Source organism: Myotis lucifugus, unplaced genomic scaffold (assembly GCF_000147115.1).
Source record: "Myotis lucifugus unplaced genomic scaffold, Myoluc2.0 scaffold_82, whole genome shotgun sequence".
In the NCBI taxonomy this organism is placed as follows: domain Eukaryota; kingdom Metazoa; phylum Chordata; class Mammalia; order Chiroptera; family Vespertilionidae; genus Myotis; species Myotis lucifugus.
In genome coordinates, this window is record NW_005871130.1 from 229,076 (window position 1) to 251,362 (window position 22,287).

At 35.6% G+C, this 22,287-nt stretch overlaps 1 protein-coding gene across 1 annotated transcript in view; it reads left to right on the plus strand.

Moving 5' to 3' along the window:
- The window catches only part of DOK6 (docking protein 6), a 225,538-nt gene that overhangs the window by 79,761 nt on the left and 123,490 nt on the right, over positions 1 to 22,287 (plus strand). The window contains exon 3 of the mRNA XM_006090767.3: positions 11,804 to 11,918. Coding sequence (XP_006090829.1) covers positions 11,804 to 11,918 — 115 coding nt within the window. The remainder of the gene's footprint in view (positions 1 to 11,803; positions 11,919 to 22,287) is intronic.

Here is a 22,287-nt window from a genome sequence, read left to right on the forward strand (position 1 = left end):
TATATAAAACTGCTGTAAAATGGTATATACTTTTTTTTTACTTCTTGCTAGAAAGGAATTTGAAATTCAAATCACTAGCTGCTAAAGGAAGTTATTAAAAATGTATTAGGTTTGAAAGTTTAGCTGTATATAATTGTCAGAGATATTCAAAACAAATTTATCCTCAATGAAAATTGAACTAAAGCAATTTACATAGAATCGGCTAATAAATTTTCCTTAATTTTCTGAGCAAAAGAAAAAAGAAACAGTTTATATTTATTTTAATAAAATAAAAATGAGGGCTATCTGTAGGGAGGAAAATATAAATAAAGTCCCATAAAAGGGTGAATGAAGACAAAACTATGTGACATTCCAGTGCTGAAAACTATTGATGCCAGAAAAATGATGCCTGTATAACAGGTACCAATCTTACTTCTAAATCCCCGTATTCTGACATCAAAAGCATCATTTTATTTCATCTGCTTTACTCTTATTTGGAGTTGTCAGTATTTATCTTTATGTAAAGCAAATGTCTGAGAAAGTTGGGAAAAAGATTAAGGCATCCTTATGAAGAACAGCCACCTGCAAATATAGCTTATCCTTAACAATAGAAGCAAAATAATTGGGAAGTGTGAAAACAGCACATGTGTACAGTGTGTTATATTGAATATTTTCATTTTTATTCCAATAGCTATGTGCTTAGAAAGGCATGCACTTGGTTGGTGTCTCTTCAAATACCTTCTGGAAGTTCCCAGAGTGATAGTCACTTATTCAGATGAAGGCATCTTATTCATTCATTCATTCATTCATTCATCCATCCATTCATTCCTCCATCCTTTTGTAATCCCTTATCTTGAAGAAGTCTCAGTTTCCTGAACAAACTTCCTATTAACACACACACATTGGTTCCTGGGACAGTCACATGTTAATCCATTCTTGATTGTTTTACTCATATTATCTGATCACATGCTAGTCACTCAGGGAAGACTCAAAGAACTGGAATATGAAAAGTTTGTCTTTTATATCATAAAAAGGATGGGGAAATGCCCATGGCATGGTGCGCTTCTGTGTAGAGCCTCCAACAGAGGTGAGTGTGTTGTGAATAGACAACTCTAAAGCCAGTGATGAGCAGGAATGAACAGGAGTTAAGACCTTCAGGTGGAGGGGATCAGCAAAGTTGTGATCTCAAACTCAGAGGAAATTCCCAGAATTAAAGTGATCTTTGCAATATTTAAATCAAGGTAATTAGAACTTTACAGCATCTAAGATAACTTCCATTAAGAATGACTCTGTGCTGCTTAAGGGTGCTACAGAAAATAGAGCACTCAGCAATCAGGATTTTAGTTTATAACCTATTCCTCCACAACAGATATCTATCTTTTCACTGAGAAATAAGGAGTCAGACTTAGAAAATAGGATTTGGTCTGGGCTTGACTTAAAGAATATAGAAGTATGATTTATGTTGGTAAAATTACTCATTATTCTACTTCTTAAAACTATCCATTTGTGTGTGTGTGAGGTAGTTGTCCATAATGGTACTACATCAGAGGAAAACATGGTATGATTTAAACAATATCTTGCTCTAATTTTCCTCTCTGTAAATTGTAAATAATATTGTAGCTCACAAAGTAAGATGATAATTTCATGTTAGAGAATATGTAAAATGAAAAATGACTATGGTTGTACAAGTCATTACTGCCTTCTATTTTGCATCTTTGAAACCAGTGAAATAATTCATACCAACTTTAGAAAAATATTGAAACCAATTTGCATGATAAAGTAACTTCTAATTTCAAACAAGTCATTTTACATGACAAATCAGATAGTAATTTGGGAAATAATATTCAATAATGTCTGTTATGACATCATTTCCATTCTTTCTGAAGTATTTTTACATTTATTTAGTGGATTGATACCCAATGTTCTTAATTATTATTGCAGAATATCATCAGTACATTTTTGCTTTTTAAAAATCTCTTTTTCTACTCATTAACAAATCTGGCTAATTGTGCAAATTCTGACAAATGGGATAAGAGGAAAGCTTATTCTGTAATGCTTCACTGAGGATAAATTGTTTTTCTGCCATTAATGGAAAATTATATATAACTATGGTTATTCCTTGGTTCTATCTCCAAATTTGACAAATGTTTTCTTAAAGGTCATTGCCTTGGGGAGTCTGACATCACATCAGACAATTTTTATACTCTGTTACATTAAAATCCATGAGTCTATTTTCAACTTTGTTTGTTGGGATAATATTGGTTTACTAATTTATAAAGATCTTACAAATGTTGACATATTTCATTATCAATATAAAAATATACATTAATATCACCTTTTGGTTTCCATAGAAAAATCTGTAGCTTTTGAGAAGTAGTCAAGCTCAAGAATGCAGACACAAGTTTCCTGTATTTTAATTTTCACTTGAAAATTTAAAATTTACTTTGTTAATAAATACTGTGTTTTTCCCCCTTGAAGACAGGCTCATTTAGTTCACATATGAGAGGATATCTGACAAATACCAAAGTATGAATGACCATAGTTTGTCAAATACCCTCTTATTAAAACAGGTGTTCTTTGAAAAAAATTAGCTATTTTGCTTGTAACTTCAGCAATCACACAAGTGTTCCTTCTGGAGATAGCCACTGCCTGTTAGTATGTAGCAGAAGAGTTTTAGGTGTTCCTACCATGGTTTTCCAATAGCATATTAAAAAGATGTACTTAAGAATTTAGATTTAATAAAATTAAAATTTTTTATTGCTTCATCAAAGTCATTCTTAAGTAAAATGAAAATAAAATCAGCATATATATAATATACAATATAATATAATATATATATTTCCTTGTTTATTTACTTATTTGGGTGTGTGCATAATGGCATAAATACAATGACCTTAGTCTCACTTATTTTTCTTTTTGTCACCTGAGCTTTGGTATCATTGCCCAGATCAATGTCAAGGAGCCTTTCCCTATGTTTTCTTCCAGGATTTTTATGGTTTCTGGCTTACAATTAAGCCTTTAATTCATTCGGACTTGATTTGTGTGTGGTGTAAGAGCAAAAATTCAATTTCATTATTTTGCATGTGCACATCCAGTTTTCCCAACATTTATTGTAGAGACTATCCTTTCCCCATTGTATATTTTTGAAACTCTAGATGAAAATCAGTGGATAATACATTTTGGATTTATTTCTGGTTCTCTATTCTGTTCCACTGGCAAATGTGTCTGTTTCTATGTTATCATCAGACTGCTTTGATTACTATAATGCGGAGAAGGCATCTCCCTCACTTTTGCCAGCCTAAAAATTCCCTTCCCAAATGAAAGATAAAACGAAAATGTAAATGGCATGCCACTAGAGTTAGAGCACAACTCAGAGACACTCCAGGTGCATGTGACCTGGTCACAGGAGCTTATTCAAAGCAGAGCATGTTCTCCAGCTGGTCACACAAGAGAAAGTCAGAGCTTGGGAAGGATTTGATGTGCCATCCTGTCCCAGAGAGGGACAAAATCCAATATGTCAAGGACAGAGGGCAGCCCCTTCTTGACAGCCAGCAGGAACACAGGGGCCTCCGTGCAATGGCTGTGCAGGACCGAATGAGCCAGCTCCAGGCCGAGCTTGGAAGCAGAGTTTTCTCCAGAGCCACCAGATAACAATTCAGTCTGACTGACACATTGACCTTGGGCTCTTGAAACTCAGCAGAGAATACAGACAAGCTTGACCTTCTGACCTACAGATCTACAGGTTCAGAAATGAGTGTTTTTTTGAGCCTCTGAGTTGTGGCCATTTGTTACCCAACAAGAGAAAATGACAATAGTACTCCAATTATTGTTAGTGACCTAACTGCATGAAAGATCCAACCTTTGGGGATAATGATGGGTCTGACCACCTCAGTTTACTTGCAAGATGAAAGTGGAAGAACAGATAGGGAAGTTGATTTTGGCCCAGCTCTAAGAGTAGGAGATATCATGGTAGCCCAAACTTAGGAGGACAATGTTCTCTATACTAACACAAATATTTTAGAAAAATAAAAGGATTAGAGGAAAAATCCAGGCTATTGAAAATCAGGCTAAATTTAATTTTATGCACTGGATATATAAATATGATTAACTTGATTCAAAGATATAGAAAAAGAGAACTACATGAAAATAGTTGCATTTTAAAGCAAACATTGTAAACCTATCTTTCTGTTTCTAAATAGATGAAAGGAAAAAAAGACCACCTTATTTCCCTGAATTTCATACCTTAGCAGAAGAAATGTAATAGTTACCATCAAAAGAAGTAATTTAATTGAATCTCAAAATTCATGGTTCCCAAATTAAAAACCTATTCTCTAATCAATAAAATCAGTTTAAGTAGCTGTTATTGGTTTATAACCTAGGCTTGTTAATTAGAATGTCAACTTTGTTTTTTATAGAAGTATTAGATGTAAAAAGGCTTTAAATGTTAAAATGTTATATAAACTTGAACTAATATAAAACAGCATTGTTAATTATAAAATAAAAGTTGCTAAATAGATATTTAGAGTGAGGCACAAAGTATTAATTCATGAATGAATTCTCACTGAAGTAATTTTCAAATTGTATGTTGAACATAAATATGCATTTAAGTATCAAACTGACTTTTTCAAGCCAGACATTAAGAGTTTTGCAAAAATGCAAAAATATTGCCACTTTTCACCTACTTGGGAAATTTTTATTTTAAAATGCTATTTATGTTATAAAATGAGTTCATTAAATTTTAAGCACATAACTAAATAAATATTGAATAATGTATAAGTTATAATATTTCTTATGGTGATCACCACTAAAAGATATAATCCACAAAGTGCAGCAGGAGAGTAAGACTTGGAAGCTGTTTATATATACATTTTAGTTATGTTTTAAAGTCCAGGGCCATGTTCCCAAACTGGCTGCAGAAATACAGACATACCTCATTTCGCTTCACTTTAATGTGCTTCACAGATATTGTATATTTTACAAATTGAACGTTTGTGGCAACCCTGCATCCAGCAAGTCTATTGGTGCCATTTTTCCAACAGCATTTGTCCACTTCATGTCTCTGTGTCACATTTTAATAATTCTCAATATTTTAAAGTTTATTATTATTATTATTATTATTATATTATATTTGTTATGGTGATCAATGATCTTTTTTAAAGATTTCTTTGTTTATTGCCCTTTTTAAATGATTGATTTTAGAGAGAGGAAGGGAGAGAGGAGAGAGGAAAGGAAAGAGAGAGAAAAACATTGATTTGTTGTTCCACTTATTTATGTATTCATTGGTTGATTCTTTTATGTGCCCTGACTGGGGATTGAACCCACAACCTTGGCATATTGAGACGATGCTCTAACCAACTGAACTACCTGGCCAGGACTATGATCATTGATCTTTGATGTTTCTATTGTAGTTATTTTGGGGCACCACAAACTGTGTCCATAAAAATGGTGACTTAATCCATAAATATTGTGTGTTCTGACTTCACCAACCAGCCATTCCCCCATCTCTCTTCCTCTCCTCTGGTCTCTCTAATCCCTAAGACAGGACAATATTGAAATTAGGCCAATTAATAACCCTACAATGGCCTTTATGTGTCCAAGTGAAAGGAAGAGTCACTTGTCTCTTATTTTAATGAAATCTAGGACTGATTAAGCTTAGAGAGGAAGGCATGGTAGAAGCCAAGACAGTCCTCTAAATCTCTTGTACTAAACCTCTTGAGCCAAACAGTTAACCAAGTTGTGGATGCAAAGGAAAATTTCTTGAAGAAAATTAAAAATGCTACTCCAATGAACACACAGATGATAAGAAAGCCAAACAGCTTAATAGCTGATATAGAAAACAATTTAGGGGTCTGGCTAGATCAAACTAGCCACAACATTCCTTTAAGTTAAAGCCTCATCCAGAGCAAGGCCCTAACTCTCTTCAGTTCTATGAAGGCAGAGAGAGCATTGAGGAAGCTGCAGAAGAAATGTTTGAGGTTAGCAGAGGTTGGCTCATGAGGTTTAAGGTGAGACATCATCTCTGTAACATAAAAGTGCAAGGTGAAGCATCCAGTTCTGAGCTGGAAAATGTAGCAGGTTATCCAGAGGCTCTAGCTAAGATAGTTAATGAAGGTGGCTACACTAAACAACAGATTTTCAATGTAGGCGAAACAGCCTTATATTGGAAAAAGACCATCTAGGACTTTCACAGCTAGAGAGAAGGCAATGCCTGGCTTCAGAGCCTCAAAAGACACCTGGTGACTTTAAAGATGAAGCCAGTGTTCATTTACCATTGCAAGAATCCTAAGGCCTATGAATTATGCTAAATCTACTCTGCTTGTGCTCTATAAATGGAACAACAAAGCCTAGATGACAATACATCTGTTTACAACATGGCTTACTGAATATTTTAAGCCCACTGCTGAGACCTAATGCTCAGAAAAAGAAAAAAAAATCCTTTCAAAAAATATTACTGCTCATTTACGATGCACCTGGCCACCCAAGAGCTCTGCTGGAGATGTGTAAGATTAATGTTGATTTTATGCCTGATAACACAACATCCTTTCTGCAACCCATGGATCTAGGGAAAGTAAATTGAAAACTTACTAAAAAGAATTCACCATTCTAGATGCTATTAAGAGACATTCATGGAAGAGGTAAAAATATCAACATTAGCAGGGTTTGGAAAAAGTGGATTCCAACCTTCATGGATGACTTAGAGGGGTTCAAGACTTCGGTTGAGGAAATAACTGCAGGTGTGGTGGGAATAGCAAGAGAACTAGAATTGAAAGAGGAGCCTAAAGATGTGACAAAATTACTGCAATTTCATGATAAAACTAATGGATAAGAAGTTGCTTCTAATGAATGAAAAAAGGAAGTGGCTTCTTGAAATGGCCTCTACTCCTGGTAAAGATGACAACAAAGGATTTAGAATATTTCATAAATTTAGCTGATAAAGCAGAAAGAAGGTTTGAGAGGATTTACTTCAATTTTGAACAAAGTGGGTAAAAAAAAAGTTGATCCATGCAGCAAATGCCATTGTTATCTTAAAATAACAATGGCACCCCAATCTTTAGCAACCACCACCTTGCTCAGTCAGCAACAATCAACATCAAGGCAAGACCATTCACCCTGTGGGTCGCGACCCCTTTGGGGGTCGAACAACCCTTTCACAGGGGTCACCTAAAACCATCCTGCATATCAGATATTTACATTACGATTCATAACAGTAGCAACATTACAGTTATGAAGTAGCAACGAAAATAATTTTATGGTTGGGGGTCACAACATGAGGAACTGTATTTAAAGGGCCAGAAGGTTGAGAACCACTGCACCAGCAGAAAGATAATCTCTCACAGAAGGTTCAGATGATGGTTAGTATTTTTTAGCAATAAAGTATTTTAATTAAAGTATGTGCATTTTTAAGGCATAATATTGCATACATCTCTTTAGGGTAAACATAACTTGAACAAAAAAAAATGTGTGACTCCCTTTATGGAGATAGTCTCATTATTGTGGTGATCTGAAATGGAACCTGAAGTATCTCCAAAGAATGTCTCAACAGGTCTTCTCCCTCTATGCTTCTTCAGCTCTGTTTTTAACTCTATCATAGGGTTTATCACCCTGATTTATACATTATGAAATCCTATGGGAAAAGGTTATGTGTTTATGTGTTTTCATCTTTGAACAATTTGACTTTCACACCATGAATTCCTTAGAGATTGCTCCTTGAAAAAAAATTTAAATTTCACCAGTTAGCAAAGTCATTACCTAGGTATATTTATATTTTCGTTTTAATTGTATCAATTCAATAGACCTCAGTAATTGTCAATTATGATATTTCTTGACTTAGATATAAACAACCTGAATCATTTTCAACTAATGTTTCCTTCATTTAAATTCTGTTAATTTTATATTTATTTAAAGTATTTATTTTAATGCTTTTAATAGACTTTAATTAGTATTTTGTGCCTTTATAACCATGTGAAAAATCAACACTTCAAAAATACATATTACATTATTAAATAATACACTAATTGACATATATATTGAAAAACTATAGGTTTCATAGTCTTGGTAAATATTGGTAATGATTTTTATGTCACATTGACTGGTTTTAGACTCATAACATTTTTATTTGAAAACATAAAGAAACATCATTTTAAAAGTTGTCCTCATCTATGAAAATAGTTTCCTTCTGGATGGTAAATCCATATAGTACTGAGAGTAAAAGGTGAGGATAGGAGATCAAAATATATAAGATTTTGACCTCGATTGGTATGATTCAAAATGTTTTTTTAAGTATATGTTGAATTGAAGAGGGACAGTTCCAAAGATATATAAAGTCCTTAGAGAATCTTCTGGTATGATTTTAAAACATTTTATAATCTAGTATAACACTTGAACTTCCTAACCAAGACAGGTGAGAAGTAGAATTTTATGCTCCTTATGAGCACGATTTCCTGACATCTCTCTAACATGTCTTAGGGCACACTGACGTGGATGGCATCACACTAATGATCATCAACAGAAAGCTTAGCACTGTTCTGGAACCAGTGTAACAATGTGTGCTTGAAGAGGTTGTCTGCATTTCTAAATGTAAATTTTACAGAAGAGCAAACACTTTGTTTGAACTACATCATCTGTCAGATTGCCCAAGGCTCAGAAGTTAGAGAAGCTCTAGTGCTGGCTGCATATGGATAAGCTACCTATTAGTTTGTTTTCTTTGTTTTTAGTAGGAGAAAACAAAAAGATGGAATCCATAATATATGTTCTAATATTTTTTATATTGTAAATAAAGATGCTTGAAAAAGGCCCTCGAGCAGAATAAATGTGTTTATATTCTTTTGTACAACTAGATATGACATACAATGTATCTTATGTAGCAGTGGATCACTTTTATACTCTCCTGACATAAATTCTTAAGGAACACAAAATCTTCACTGCTTTTAGACTCTACTTAATTTTGGTAAGGTCCTTTGTTTAATTAAATTAATAACGCTTGAAAATAATATATTTTTCAAATATAGCTTCAATTTACTATGTTAGAACAAAATTTGGCTTAAACATTACTTGAGTCAATTATCAGATCATTTAAAAATTCAGGAGTTTGACTTTATTTGAGAACATGCTTTAATGTACTTTAAATATAATACTGTATGTGAGTCATTGTTCCAAAAAAGCATTCTCATCTTTCTCTCCAGGGTATTAATCCTCAGATATTGGTGTCTAAATTTTCTTTCCTGTAAGAGGAAGTGTGTACTTTCTGATAGATAGATAGATAGATAGATAGATAGGAAATATATATATATATGGTATATGTATGTAAATATACATAGTATATGTATGTAAATACACATAGTATATGTACAAATGCACATATGTATATATATGTATTTCATATATACATATGTATATTAAAGCATTCATCTTGCCATTTAATTTTGCATGTTTATATGATGAGATAATTACAAGTAGAGAGAAAAACAAATATAAACAAAGGATATATTGAAATTAACTTTACAGCAATGTGACAAAACTGTAAATTCATTTTGAGAGAGAAAAGAACTCCTCCAGACAGCCTACACAGCAACCCTGAGTAATGGGCTTATTATTTTATGAGGCTAGAAGTCTAGGTCATTACAGATTTTAGAAGGAAATGTGACAATATCAAGCTCTTAAAAATGTAGCAACATAGTTATATTTTACAGATATTATTTTACATGACATGGTTCCAATTTTTGGCCATGTATTGATAATCTTAACTCTTTGTATACTACCATGTTGTAATCAACATTGGAGACATCATCTTCAATTATGGAGGACCAACATTTTTAAAATATGAAATATATCTGTACATTTTTGTGCATTCTGAACACTAGTTAGTGATTGATAGTGCTTCTAGGATGGCATTGCGAGTCATGAGTGGAATTAAGTCTTTTCCCTTCAACAAAATCCTTCCTAGGAAGGTAAAGGCTGTGTAAAAAAGTGAAAACACTGAGCAGTGATCAGGTATTTCAAAGACAAAGGAAATACCCAGGCCTGCCCACTCTAGCTATTCTCTCCCTCCTAAGGTTTGGGATGACTGAGGAACACTTGTTAAGTCCACGTTCCAGAGTCACAGGCTCACTAAACACTGACACCTAATCATAGGACTGTAGAATGCTCCTCCTTCCCCACACACCTCACCACCACATTATAAAAGGCCTATTTGCAGCAATTTCTCTTACCAAGTACATCATATTTGGCTCTCAAGAAAAAAATGACAAGGCATACCAAAAGATGAAAAACACATTTTGAAGAGACAGAACAAGCCTCAGAACTAGACATGGCTGGGATATTGGAATTATCAGACCAGGAATTTAGAGCAACTATGATTAATATGCTAAGGGCTCCAACAGATAAAATAGATAGCATATAAGAGCAGGTGGGCAGTTTTAGAAGAGAGATGAAAATCACAACAAAAAGCCAAAAAGATAAAAAACAATGTATCAAAAATGAAGAATGCCTTTTATGAACTTATAAGTACACCAGACATGGTTGAGGAAAGAATCTATGAGCTTGAAGACATCTCAATAGCAATCTCCAAAACTAAAGACAAAAAACAAACAGAATATCCAAGGATTATGGGACAACTATAAGAGGTGTGATCCATGCCTAATGGGAATACCAGAAGGAGAAAAGGTAACAGAAGAAATATTTGAAATAATAATGATTGATAGTTTCCCCCAAATTAATGTCAGACACAAAATTACAGATTCAGGAAGCCCAATGAACACCAAGCAGGATAAATGCCAATAATAATAATAATAATAATAATATTAACAACAACAACAACAACAACAATAACAACAACTACTATACCTAGGCATATTATTTTATAGCTAAAGAAAAAAATTCCTGAAAGAAGCCAGAGAGGAAAAAATATCTTACCTATAGAGGAACAAAGAAATTACATCCATCGTCCCCTCAGAAATCATTCAGAAAGGAGAAAGTTGAGAGAAATATTTAATATTATGAGAAAGGAAAACCCTCCAACCTAAAATTCTGTACCCTACAAAATTATCATTCAACAGGGAAGCAAATTTAAGACTTTATCAGACAAATAAAAGTGAGAGAATTTGTTGCCAATACACCTGGCTTGCAAGAAATGTTAAAAGAGCTTTTTTTCGTTAGGAGGAAAACAATTCAGGTTAGGGTATCAGACCTATATAAACAAAGGAAAAGCATCAAAAAATGAAGGTAAAATTGAACACAATGTGCATTTTTCTCAGAATTACATCCGTTGCTTATGTTGACACCAAAATTTTAATGATTTTGTCTGCCAATCAACAGGTGTCAGTTGCCTTCTGACAATAGTCCTACCAGCAACTTGCACGATGGGTGGGAGAGAGGTGAGATATTAAATCCAATCAATATTTAACAAAAAATTATTGTGAATCTCCTTATGCCACAACTGCTATTGTTTGCAGAAGATACCACATTTTAATTTAATTTTTTTCATCACCATTTATCCCCCTTATACCCTCTTCCACCTCCACTCGCCCACCTCCCCACAACAATCACCACACTGCAGAGGATACAATTTTAATAAAAGCACAGAGTCCTAGCTTTCACGGAGCTATTCGTCTATATAATTTTAGACTGTATCAAAATTCATCTAACAATGGCCAAAATTGAGGACATAATAGAAGACGTTTTTCTCTGTCCTGTATTGTTTTTGGCTGCAGTTAATTAGAAAGGAGTACAGCTATCCACAGGAAAGGGGAGTAAGAGATCATTTTGTTTAAGCACGCTGGTATACAGCCTATACTGTACACTAAGTTAAAAATATTTCTCTTTCAAGGTAACGGAACTGCACAACATCAAAAATATAACCCGACTGCCTCGAGAGACAAAGAAGCATGCGGTGGCAATTATCTTTCATGATGAAACCTCCAAGACATTTGCCTGCGAGTCAGGTAAGCAATTACAGCCCCGTCGGCAGCTTGAGGAAACTGAGCTGCTTCTGAGGCCCAGATGGATTAAGATACATCGATGAATAGGGTGGCTTATTGTGATGAGAATGCATCCCAGAAGATTTTAGTAAGAAGCTCGGCATAGTGATTCTTACAGGCGTTTTTGGTGCTTCCTTGTTATCTGTCTGTGTCTGGATTTTGCGCCGAGGTGGTCGGAGTACTCTTAAGGTTTCCATCCAAGCTTGGAGAATTAAGTAAACAGTGCCTGGGAGATGTCGTTAGGGCAAGGTTATGACTTGTATTCTGGTTCTTGCCGGTGGCAGCTGCAGGCATTTGGTATGGCCATAATCATGCTGCCTTGCAGAAAGTGTGGCGTGGCTCGGCCTGTCCCAGCCCCTTCAAGGTAGGACTTCGAGCAATTGGTTGCTTTCATGGATTCCCACTGTACAAGTAAATATCTTTTAGGTTGAATTTGAGCATCCCAATTCATAAAGTATCGAGACAGAGGCAGTTCCTACTTTCAACTTGCAGTATTTTTCATTTTGCAATTCCTGTGCTATGTAATATATTAGTTGTCTTGTTATCATTTTTTAAAGATTTTGCATAATGAAATGGTGCAGTCATTTTATAATGGATAGGAGCAAAAAGCAGTCAGACTTTGAAAAATATAAATTTAAAATAATAGCTAAGTGTTTAGGAGAAACTTTATTGAGTACTTTAAAAAAATAAACCCTGCCCTAGCCAACTTGGCTCAGTGATAGAGCGCAGCCTGCAGACTGAAGGGTCCCAGGTTTGATTCCTGTGAAAAGCACGTGCCCAGGTTGTGGGCTTGATCCCCAGTAGAGGGCATGCAGGAGGCAGCCAATCACTGATTCGCATCATTGATGTTTCTGTCTCTCTCACTCCCTCGCCCTTCCTCTCTGAAGTCAATAAAAATATATTTTAAAAATGTAAAATAAATAAAAAATAAACTTTTTAATGTATAGTTAAAGTTTATAGGAATAAATAATACCAGGTTATGTTATTCTAAAACCAATAATGTCACTTTTCCTAGATCAAATTGCTCACACCTCCTCACCTACATGTATTTCAATTTTACTGAACAATTAGCATTTATCAAAGTGTTCCTCTTTCCTTGAATGCCTTATTCCTTCCACTATACTATTCTTCACTCGTCATCTGACTTCATTTCATAATTTAAAATAGACTTTTTGGAGTTGCACAGAAATCTGCTAACTGGTCATAGAAATCCCCATTCTGTACTAGAACCTGTCCCAACCTTGCCAAGATCATATCTTAATATCCACATGTATTTGTCCCTCCTTAAAACTATCTTCAAACTGTCTATAACCACCTCACTTTTTCTGAGTTCTGAAATAATGTCTCATATTAAAACCAATGACAATCAGAAAACTGGTTTTCCAAAAAAGATACAGAATAATTTTCACCACCGGTGATATGTCTCAAGCTTCAATTTTCAGTACTGTTTTCCATTTTGAAATGGTACTGAGCCCTGTTGTGGAGACATAGGCCACACTGGAGTAGATTATTTCAGATAAGAACGATATTGAATTATGGTCTGACATAATCCAGAAATACAGGCTGAGTTGTAACCCACAAGTCTGAAGTTGAAACCTTTTAAAAATTTATTTATTTTATTTTTTGGCAGCAGTGGTAGTTTCATGGTTCATGTAAGACTTTTTGAGAAATGAAGGGCTCTTTGTTCAAAGAGAATGGCCTTAATTTCCAAGATAAGAATTTCTGAAGAGTGAGGTTAAAGCTAGATCCGAATATAAATACAGAAGAATGCTGGTTTAAATTATGATTTACGTGAAAGTATTATTTCTTTGGTTAAAACCACACTTTATGTGCAGCTATAACAGTGTGCTTGAAGCTAGTGACAAATTATGTTTAAGAAACAATGGCATGATTTTTTAAAAAGTCTTCATGGCACATGCCAATGGAATAAAAGAAAGGACTTGGAACACAAAAAGGAATTTGAATATCTTTTTCTTGCAAATTATAAAACTCAGACTATAAAGCAGTCAGGGATGTCAAAATAGCAAGAAGATTCAAGCCCAGATTAGACGGAGTTCCGGCATTTATTTCTAATGCAAACACAGGTAAAAGTGTAGCCTCCTAATGGCTCGTGGGAATGGGAGTTGTTTCAATTATTTTTGCCAAGAAAACTGGCAACTATTATGAAATTAATATGCATACCCTTGACCCAGTGAACCTCTTTGGAGCATATCCCATATAGAAAATTGTACCAGCACATGAGGGTGTAGGTTTACGCACATTATGTGTAACAACAACAAAATTCGAAACCAGTGAGTGTTTATAGAGGAAATAGTTGAACAAACTATGATATATTCTTATCCTAAAATAATATGCAATCACTAAAAGGAATTCTAATTAAACCAATTAACATGAAGATATTTCTATGAAGTTGAGTTCTTCAAACAAAACAACTAGCAATGTATATACTGAATAATCACATTTTGTAAAATAAATGAGAGAGAGAATGGGAGTGTTTTAACAAGCATTACCAGGTAAGGGAAGATGATAATGAGATGGATGGAAAATGAAGATGGGGGGAAAGACAAGCAAAATGGGAGAAGTAAAAAAATAAAATGAACAGAAGAAAATACTCAGCATATAAACTATCCTATTTACATGAGACTGTGCATACATAAATGTGCATATGAATGTATCCAATATTTTTAGTTAGTCATCAGTGAAAAGGTAATTAAAATGACAATGAGATATTAGTATGCACCTATCAGAATGGCTAAAATTTAAAAAAAAATAGTAACACCACCAAATGCTTGTGAGGTTTTGGAGAAACTGGATCACTCATATTTTGCAGGTGGGAATGTAAAATGCTATAGCCATTCTGGAAAATGGTTGGCAGCTTCTTATAAAATTAAACATGTAATTATCATAGAATCCAACAATTGCACTCTTGGACATTTATTTCAGAAAAAAAATAAAACTTATGTATACACACACACACACACACACACACACAAACACACCCCTAAATTGTACAAAAATGTTCACAGTAGCTTTTTTCATAATAATGCCAAACTGGAAAGAACCCTCATGTCCTTCAACTAACTGGGGTGCGCTCATACCATGAAGAACTCCTCAGCAATCAGAAGGAACAAACTATTGATCTATGCAGCACATGAACCTCACCCAACCATCTCCTTTCCTCCCATTTTCAGCGGAGGTTCCTCATGCTTCCTGCCCCTCATCTGAGTACTTCAGCTCTATGCTCCCACTACATCCTGAACTTGGACTTCATGTCCCCTGTTCAAAATCTCTCTACTCTGTCAGATATTAAGCACAATTAGGAGATGACCCTGGAGTTCCCAGCACCACAGTGCTAATAAGAACTTGTTGGCTTGATGAATTCATGAATTAGTAAAATTTATATTTAAGTTTTGTTATAGTTATATATTTATCATTCTCTTTTTACAAAGAAATAGTTGTTGTTTTTCCAAAACAAATTTTAGAGACTAATTGGGTAGCACCATGAGAAAAATTTTTTAAATTTCCAAATAATAGATTATTCTGTGTTTGTGATGGTGGGGGGTGAGAACAAATGATCAGTGCTGCGTGCGCACGTGTGAACGCACGTGCGTGTGCGTGATTTTGTAAGTGTGCATGCAAGCATAAATTGCCATGGCCCACCAAGTCTGTTAGAATGATTCTATGAGTACAACATAGTTGAAGCCCTGGCTGGGTAGCTCAGTTGGTTAGGGCATCGTTCAGGTATACCAAGGTTGCATATACAATAATATATGCCCTAGTCAGGGCATATGCAATAATGAACCTATGAATGCATAAGTAACAAATTCTCTCTCTCTCTTTCTCTCTCCCCTGAAAAATCAATAACTAAAAATTAAAAAAATAAAACATAGTTGAATACAAGTGAGAAGTTCTGCATTTTTGGCTATTCTTTCAAAAGAGAGCCCTGGACTTTTGTTTGGATTTTTGGGTTTTGGGTTTGGGTTTTTTGGGGTACTTTTTAAGTATGTTCAATCTCAAATTAATGTCTAGTAAAAGAAGGAGCCCATGGCTTAGATGTTGGAAACTCAGAGTTTGGGTAATAGAGACTTCTTACATTCATTAAGGAAAGTGAACAAAGAGCTCAAGAGTGTCTGTCTTTGTCATTATATGAAACCCAAAAACTTATCTCCAAATAAGAGGGCAAGAAGTATTTGAAATCTGAGCAACCTGGTTAATTTCCTAAAAAATTATTTGAAACATTGAATTTATTCTCTAATGAAAATATTATTATACTTTCTTCCATTTGAAATCTGTAATGGCAAAGTTATAGAATTAATAAACTCCCCACATTAAATATGAAAAATACTTGGGGAGAAACCCAAATCTTAATATACTTATACATTCATAATTATCTTTAAGTCTTGCATAAATACTGCTTTGTACCTGAAATACCTGGGTATAAGTGTATCACATTTCAGTTTATTGTTATTATATTTCATAAATTCTATATCTTCATTTCTGAGAGAACATTATTTTCTAAATAACCTCACTTCCCCATTAATTGTGTGTTAGTCAATAAGTTATTTTCTATTTTATAATATTATTACTAGTTGTTATAAGAAAGCATTTTCCCACCAGAGGATCCTCTAAGGCAGTGGTTCTCAACCTTCTGGCCCTTTAAATACAGTTTCTCATATTGTGACCCAACCATAAAATTATTTTCGTTGCTACTTCATAACTGTAATGTTGCTACTCTTTTGAATCCTAATGTAAATATCTGATATGCAGGATGGTCTTAGGCGACCCCTGTGAAAGGGTCGTTCAACCGCCAAAGGGGTCGTGACCCACAGGTTGAGAACCGCTGCTCTAAGGTTTTCTGCCTCTCAGGCTTCACATAATTTTTCCAACTACAAATAAGTCCAAAAAAGATTTAGCCAAAAATTCGTCCTGAATTCAAAATGAAAGGTAATAGGCATGCACTTAAGCCTTTACTTTAATTAGCATTTTTATTATATATGCAATTTCAAAACCTGTGTTTGTTCCCACCTGTGACATAGAACCTATAGACATTAGAAATGAACTTGCTATGCATCTTTGTTAAAGATTTAGACACTAGACAGTAATCCATTATTGATCTAATGTGAAGTACAATTGCTGTCCATGAATATTATAATATATATAATATGTGTGTGTATTGTTTCACCCAAAGTGCTTTTTATTTGATTTAAAAAAACAAACAAAACAAAAAAATCCCTATTCCCTGATTAGGAAATCTTATGAACCATGTGGATTATTTAATTTTGAAAGGACTTAATTTATGCCTAAGAATGAAGGAAGGGTCCCTAATGTAAAGGTTCTATACTTCAGGTACTCACCCCAGATTATAGAACTTTTTTGTTTGTGGTAATACAGCTAATTTGATAGAAGTGGGCCAGTAAAACAACTGATAGATTTGAATGATTGTTTACTTGTATAATCAAATATGACTCAGATTGTTAAAGAATAGTTTATGTAACCCAAATAACAACTAGTTTACATCCAGTACAAAGGAGGAAATCCATTGTACTGTTTTTAAGAAGTTAAATTAGGGTGTGACATTAGGTAAAATATTCACTGCTGCTGCTCAGAGTCACATGGTCTGCAGATAAACATCATACTTCAGTTTCGAGTGATGTCAGTCCAGCAGTTTCGTGAGCAGTCAATTTGCTTTGGGGATAATGGGAGACGTTTCTGTTTACTGATTGTTCAGTACAAAAGACAACTCGAATTAAGTTGGAACAACTTGTCTTTCCAGCTGACTCAGTCACTGTGGAATAGTTGCTGGTTTATGACCATCTGGTTCTTAGCTATCCTGCTAAGAGACTTGGAAGAAATCATTAAAAAAAAAACAACAAAAAAAAAAACAGAATCTAGTGGCCTTATGTGATCTGAAATGTGTTGGGATTTTGAAGTTATTTCTTCAGAGGAAGTGAAACACTGTATGGCAGTGACAGTGTAATGAGATTTTAAATTTTTAATGCTCTTCGCAGACACCCATTGAATAAAAATACCAAACCTTTAGGTGCACCCTCTCATGAAAAGATTAAATTAATTTGGCGAAATCTGGGCACGATTGTCAGGTTGCCATGATAAACAAATCAGAGACAGAACTGAGGGGAGCAAAATTTGATAAAACTTGATTACCTTGCGGTGTCTAGGCGCTAAAGTGCCTTGGAGATGAGTGAGATGGTCTGGGAGATTCAGTTCCTGCTCAGGCACCCAAATTGTGGCTGAGGTGAGTTGATTCCATTTACGTTGAATGTGACTGTGCATCATCCCTAAAAGAGCTTCTTTGATTTGGGATGTTGGAAACAAAGATTCCGATCTGGTTATATATTTTCACTGTTAGAGAAAAATATATAACCTGATTAACAATTAAATTAAGTATGTACAATTAAGTGAGATATGTATAATACTGATGTATCCTGGTTTGATCACTCACGAAAGACGGATAAACTCTAGAAATTGATGGTTTGAGAATAAAGTCTCGTTCATGGCCTGTGTCAGCACTCTGTCTTCCCATCACCCATTCTCACCTCCAGGACGCTGCCCTTCTGGCTGGGCTGCCTCTGCGTTCTCTGCCCATCATGTCATACAGTAAAGCATTGGCTAACTCTCATGCCCTTCCTCTGAGCCAACCAAGTAGATCCCCCCAAATCAATCAAGCTCCAGAAAGTACTTTTAGAAGGAACTACTAGATGTGCAAGAATTTACAAAGTGTTTTTCAAGTTTTATGAACAATTAACATCCATGGATGTCAGATGGAAAATGGTTTGATAGGGAGGCGTCCTTGTCATTCCTAATTCCTGTATATTAAGAAAATGTACTTTTGCTTTACTTTCAGAATTTCCATAAAGAAATTACCTTTGATGTGTCACTCTAAAATTATACCATATGCTATTCCGTTATACAGAACTGCTGTAAGAAATCAAACCGTGCATAATTGGGTGCCAGGCTTTTTGAAATCCTAATGCAGAAATAGAGTTTGAATATTTTTATGGGGAAATAAAACTTTTATTTGAAGTGTTGAAGGAAGACTTAAAATTTGAGTCTGTTTCTTAAGTGGAAACTCATCTCAGTAAACTAAAAAAAGTGTTTTTAATGTAAACTTTCTAAAAATGTTTTAGACAGTTACTATCCAATAGTGCAATAGGCCTCAAGACTGAATTTATTTTTTTGCCAACTTGTCCGTTACGTGTCCATGTATTTGTAAAAGGCTCACTATAAACAGAGTAGGAAGAGGTTATAGTGACAAGTCCTGCGGTAGCACAAAACAAGGTTTTGCAATAAAAAGAGATTGTAGTGGATTGAATTGTGCCCCTCCCCCAAAAGAATTTACCACCCAACCTTTGTTACTTTATTTGGAAATAGGATGTTTGGAGTTGCAATCAAGTCAAGATGGAGTCATGGTTAATTAGGGTCTCCCTAAATCCATCCAATGACTAGTATCTTTATAAGAGAACGGAAAAGAAAATTTTGAACAGAGGCATGAAGGAAACAGCAGAGACTGGAGAGATGGAGCTACGATCAAGGAAGCCCAGGACTGCTGACCTCCTCAGAAGCCAGGAGAGGCCTGGGCAGTTCTGGCTCAGGGACTGCTGGCACCTTGATTTCCATCTCCCTGCCCACAGAGGTGTGAGGGAATCATTTCTGCTGTTTTAAACCACCCAGTTTGTGATAATTTATTATGACAGTCCCACTACTAATATAGGGCTCTTCCAAATTAGTTTTTATTTAAAATATATCATTTGTGGAGGGCTTTGAATGAGTTTCAACAGAAAGGTGGAGAGAAAAAGGAATTCCATGTGTAAATGCAAATCAGAAATTGTGAAATTCCTTGTGTTTTTCAAGTAGTTTGGGGAGCAGGTGAAAAAATGAAAATAGCTGAGACAGGGGTTCAGGAGTTTGGACTTTGTTATGAACACACATGGGGCGAGCTCAAGTTCTTTCTTTTTAAACTACAAATTACATGTTCTTTCTGACTCTAATAATAAGACTGACTTTATGTCCTGAAAGTACTTAGAAATAAGTACTAAGTAAAGTGCAACATTTAAATGCATAGTTTAGCCTACAAGAAAGAAAGGAGGTGCCACAGAATGCTAAAATGAAAGCTAAAAGTTTTCAAGAGGAATGAACTAGAGCTCAAGTGAACGGAGCTGGAGCCTGGGCTCGTCTCTGTAATGAACGTGGAATATGGGTGCATCTTCATAGCTGTGACTGCTGGGCAGGAGACAATGCTATGGGTTCCACAAGTTGGGGAAAGAGAACTTCGAGATGTCAGTAAGAAATTATTAAAGAAAAATACTCACGTGCCAGCAAAGAAGAATGACTAGAGAACTTTCTCTTGTAGGCAAGGCTTCTGGAACAACCTCAATCCCACACCTGCCCGCTGACATTCTGTGCCATTAACTACCTGCATGATCCCAGATACCACAAGCCCAGGGGTTTCTCTAAACCAGCGGTTCTCAACCTGTGGGTCGCGACCCCTTTGGCGGTCGAACGACCCTTTCACAGGGGTCACCTAAGATCATCCTGCATATCAGATATTTACATTATGATTCATAACAGTAGCAACATTACAGTTATGAAGTAGCAATGAAAATAATTTTATGGTTGGGTCACAACATGAGGAACTGTATTTAAAGGGCCAGAAGGTTGAGAACCACTGCTAAACTGACACAGAAATGACAATTCTCCTTCAGCAGCACCTGCCTCTCGGGATTCCCATGTGTACCTTCTGAAATAAGGGTTTGTTGGCAGAGATGACCAAAGTCATAAGCAAACAAGCACCAAGGGTGAAGGTGATAAAATAGACCAATTATGTACAAGGATAATTGTTGTAGTGCCTTCTACACAATAGAAAAATTAATGAGCTAAATCGTTCATTGGCTTGTCATTGATTTAAAAAACTAAATACTCTTCAGTAGTTAAAACTGATGACCGAAATTGTGTTTATCAACTTGAAAAGATGCAGATTAAGTGAAAAATGCTGTTCACAAAATATACCATAAAAGTCCAGTATTTTTAACATGCAAGCACACACACACATACATGCACGCACACACAAATATTTGTGTCATAAAACAGAACACACTGAAAATTCACATCAATGACTTTGCCTTTGTGAGCAAATATCAATGAAATCCCCTTTATTTCTTCTAATTAAAAGTTACTTAATTAGCATGCATTGTTTTATTATTTTATGTCATATTAAAATATACATAGATAACAATCTAAATAATAGTATTACAAACACCCTGTGAACTACCAATCACTTTAAGAATTAAATAAATCAAGTACAGTAAAAATATGAGATGAGTGCTTTTGCTACAATTATATCAGTCCCTAGAATTACATTATAATGTTTTGCATTTTTGTATTTAGTAAACATTTGTGATTCATATTTATTTCTGAAAATGATAGGGGGTGTTTTTATGTAATATTGAAATTTACATAAATATATTCCATACCCCATTCTTTGGCAAGTCACCATTTTTCCTTATTGTCATACTAGAGGCCCGGTGCACAAAAATTTGTGCACTCGGGGGTCCCTCAGCCCAGCCTGTGCCCTCTCGCAGTCTGGGACCCCTCAGGGGATGTCCACCTGCTGGCTTAGGCCTGCTCCCCGGGGGATTGTGCCTAAGCTGGCAGTGATACATCCCTTGGGGGATGTCCACTTGCTAGCGGGCCGAAGCTGCAGTTGAACATCCACCCGAGCTGCTGAGGAGGCAGGAGAGGCTCCCACCATCACCAATGTGATGACTTCAGCCTGGCTTGTGGCTGAGCAGAGCTCCCCCTGTGGGAGTGCACTGACTACCAGGGGGCAGCTCCTGCATTGAGCATCTGCCCCCTGGCGGTCAGTGTGTGTCATAGTGACCAGTCATTCCCAGTCGTTCTGCTGTTAGGGTCAATTTGCACATTACCGCCCTAACGGGTTTGGCTCAGTGGATAGAGCATCGGCCTGCGGACTGAAGGGTCCCAGGTTCGATTCTCTTCAAGGGCATGTACTCTGGTTGCGTACACATCCCCAGTAGGGAGTGTGCAGGAGGCAGCTGATCGAAGTTTCGCTCTCATTGATGTTTCTAACTCTCTATCCCTCTCCCTTCCTCTCTGTAAAAAATCAATAAAATATATTTGGGAAAAAAAATTGCATGTGCATATTACCCTTTTATTATATAGGATAGAAGCCTGGTGCACAGGTGGGAGCCAGCTGGCTTGCCCTGAAGGGTGTCCCAGATCAGGGTGAGCAGGGGACCCCCAGCTCCCTACGATCGCCCACGCACCCATGCAGCTTCAGCCCGCAGCTGCAGCTCCC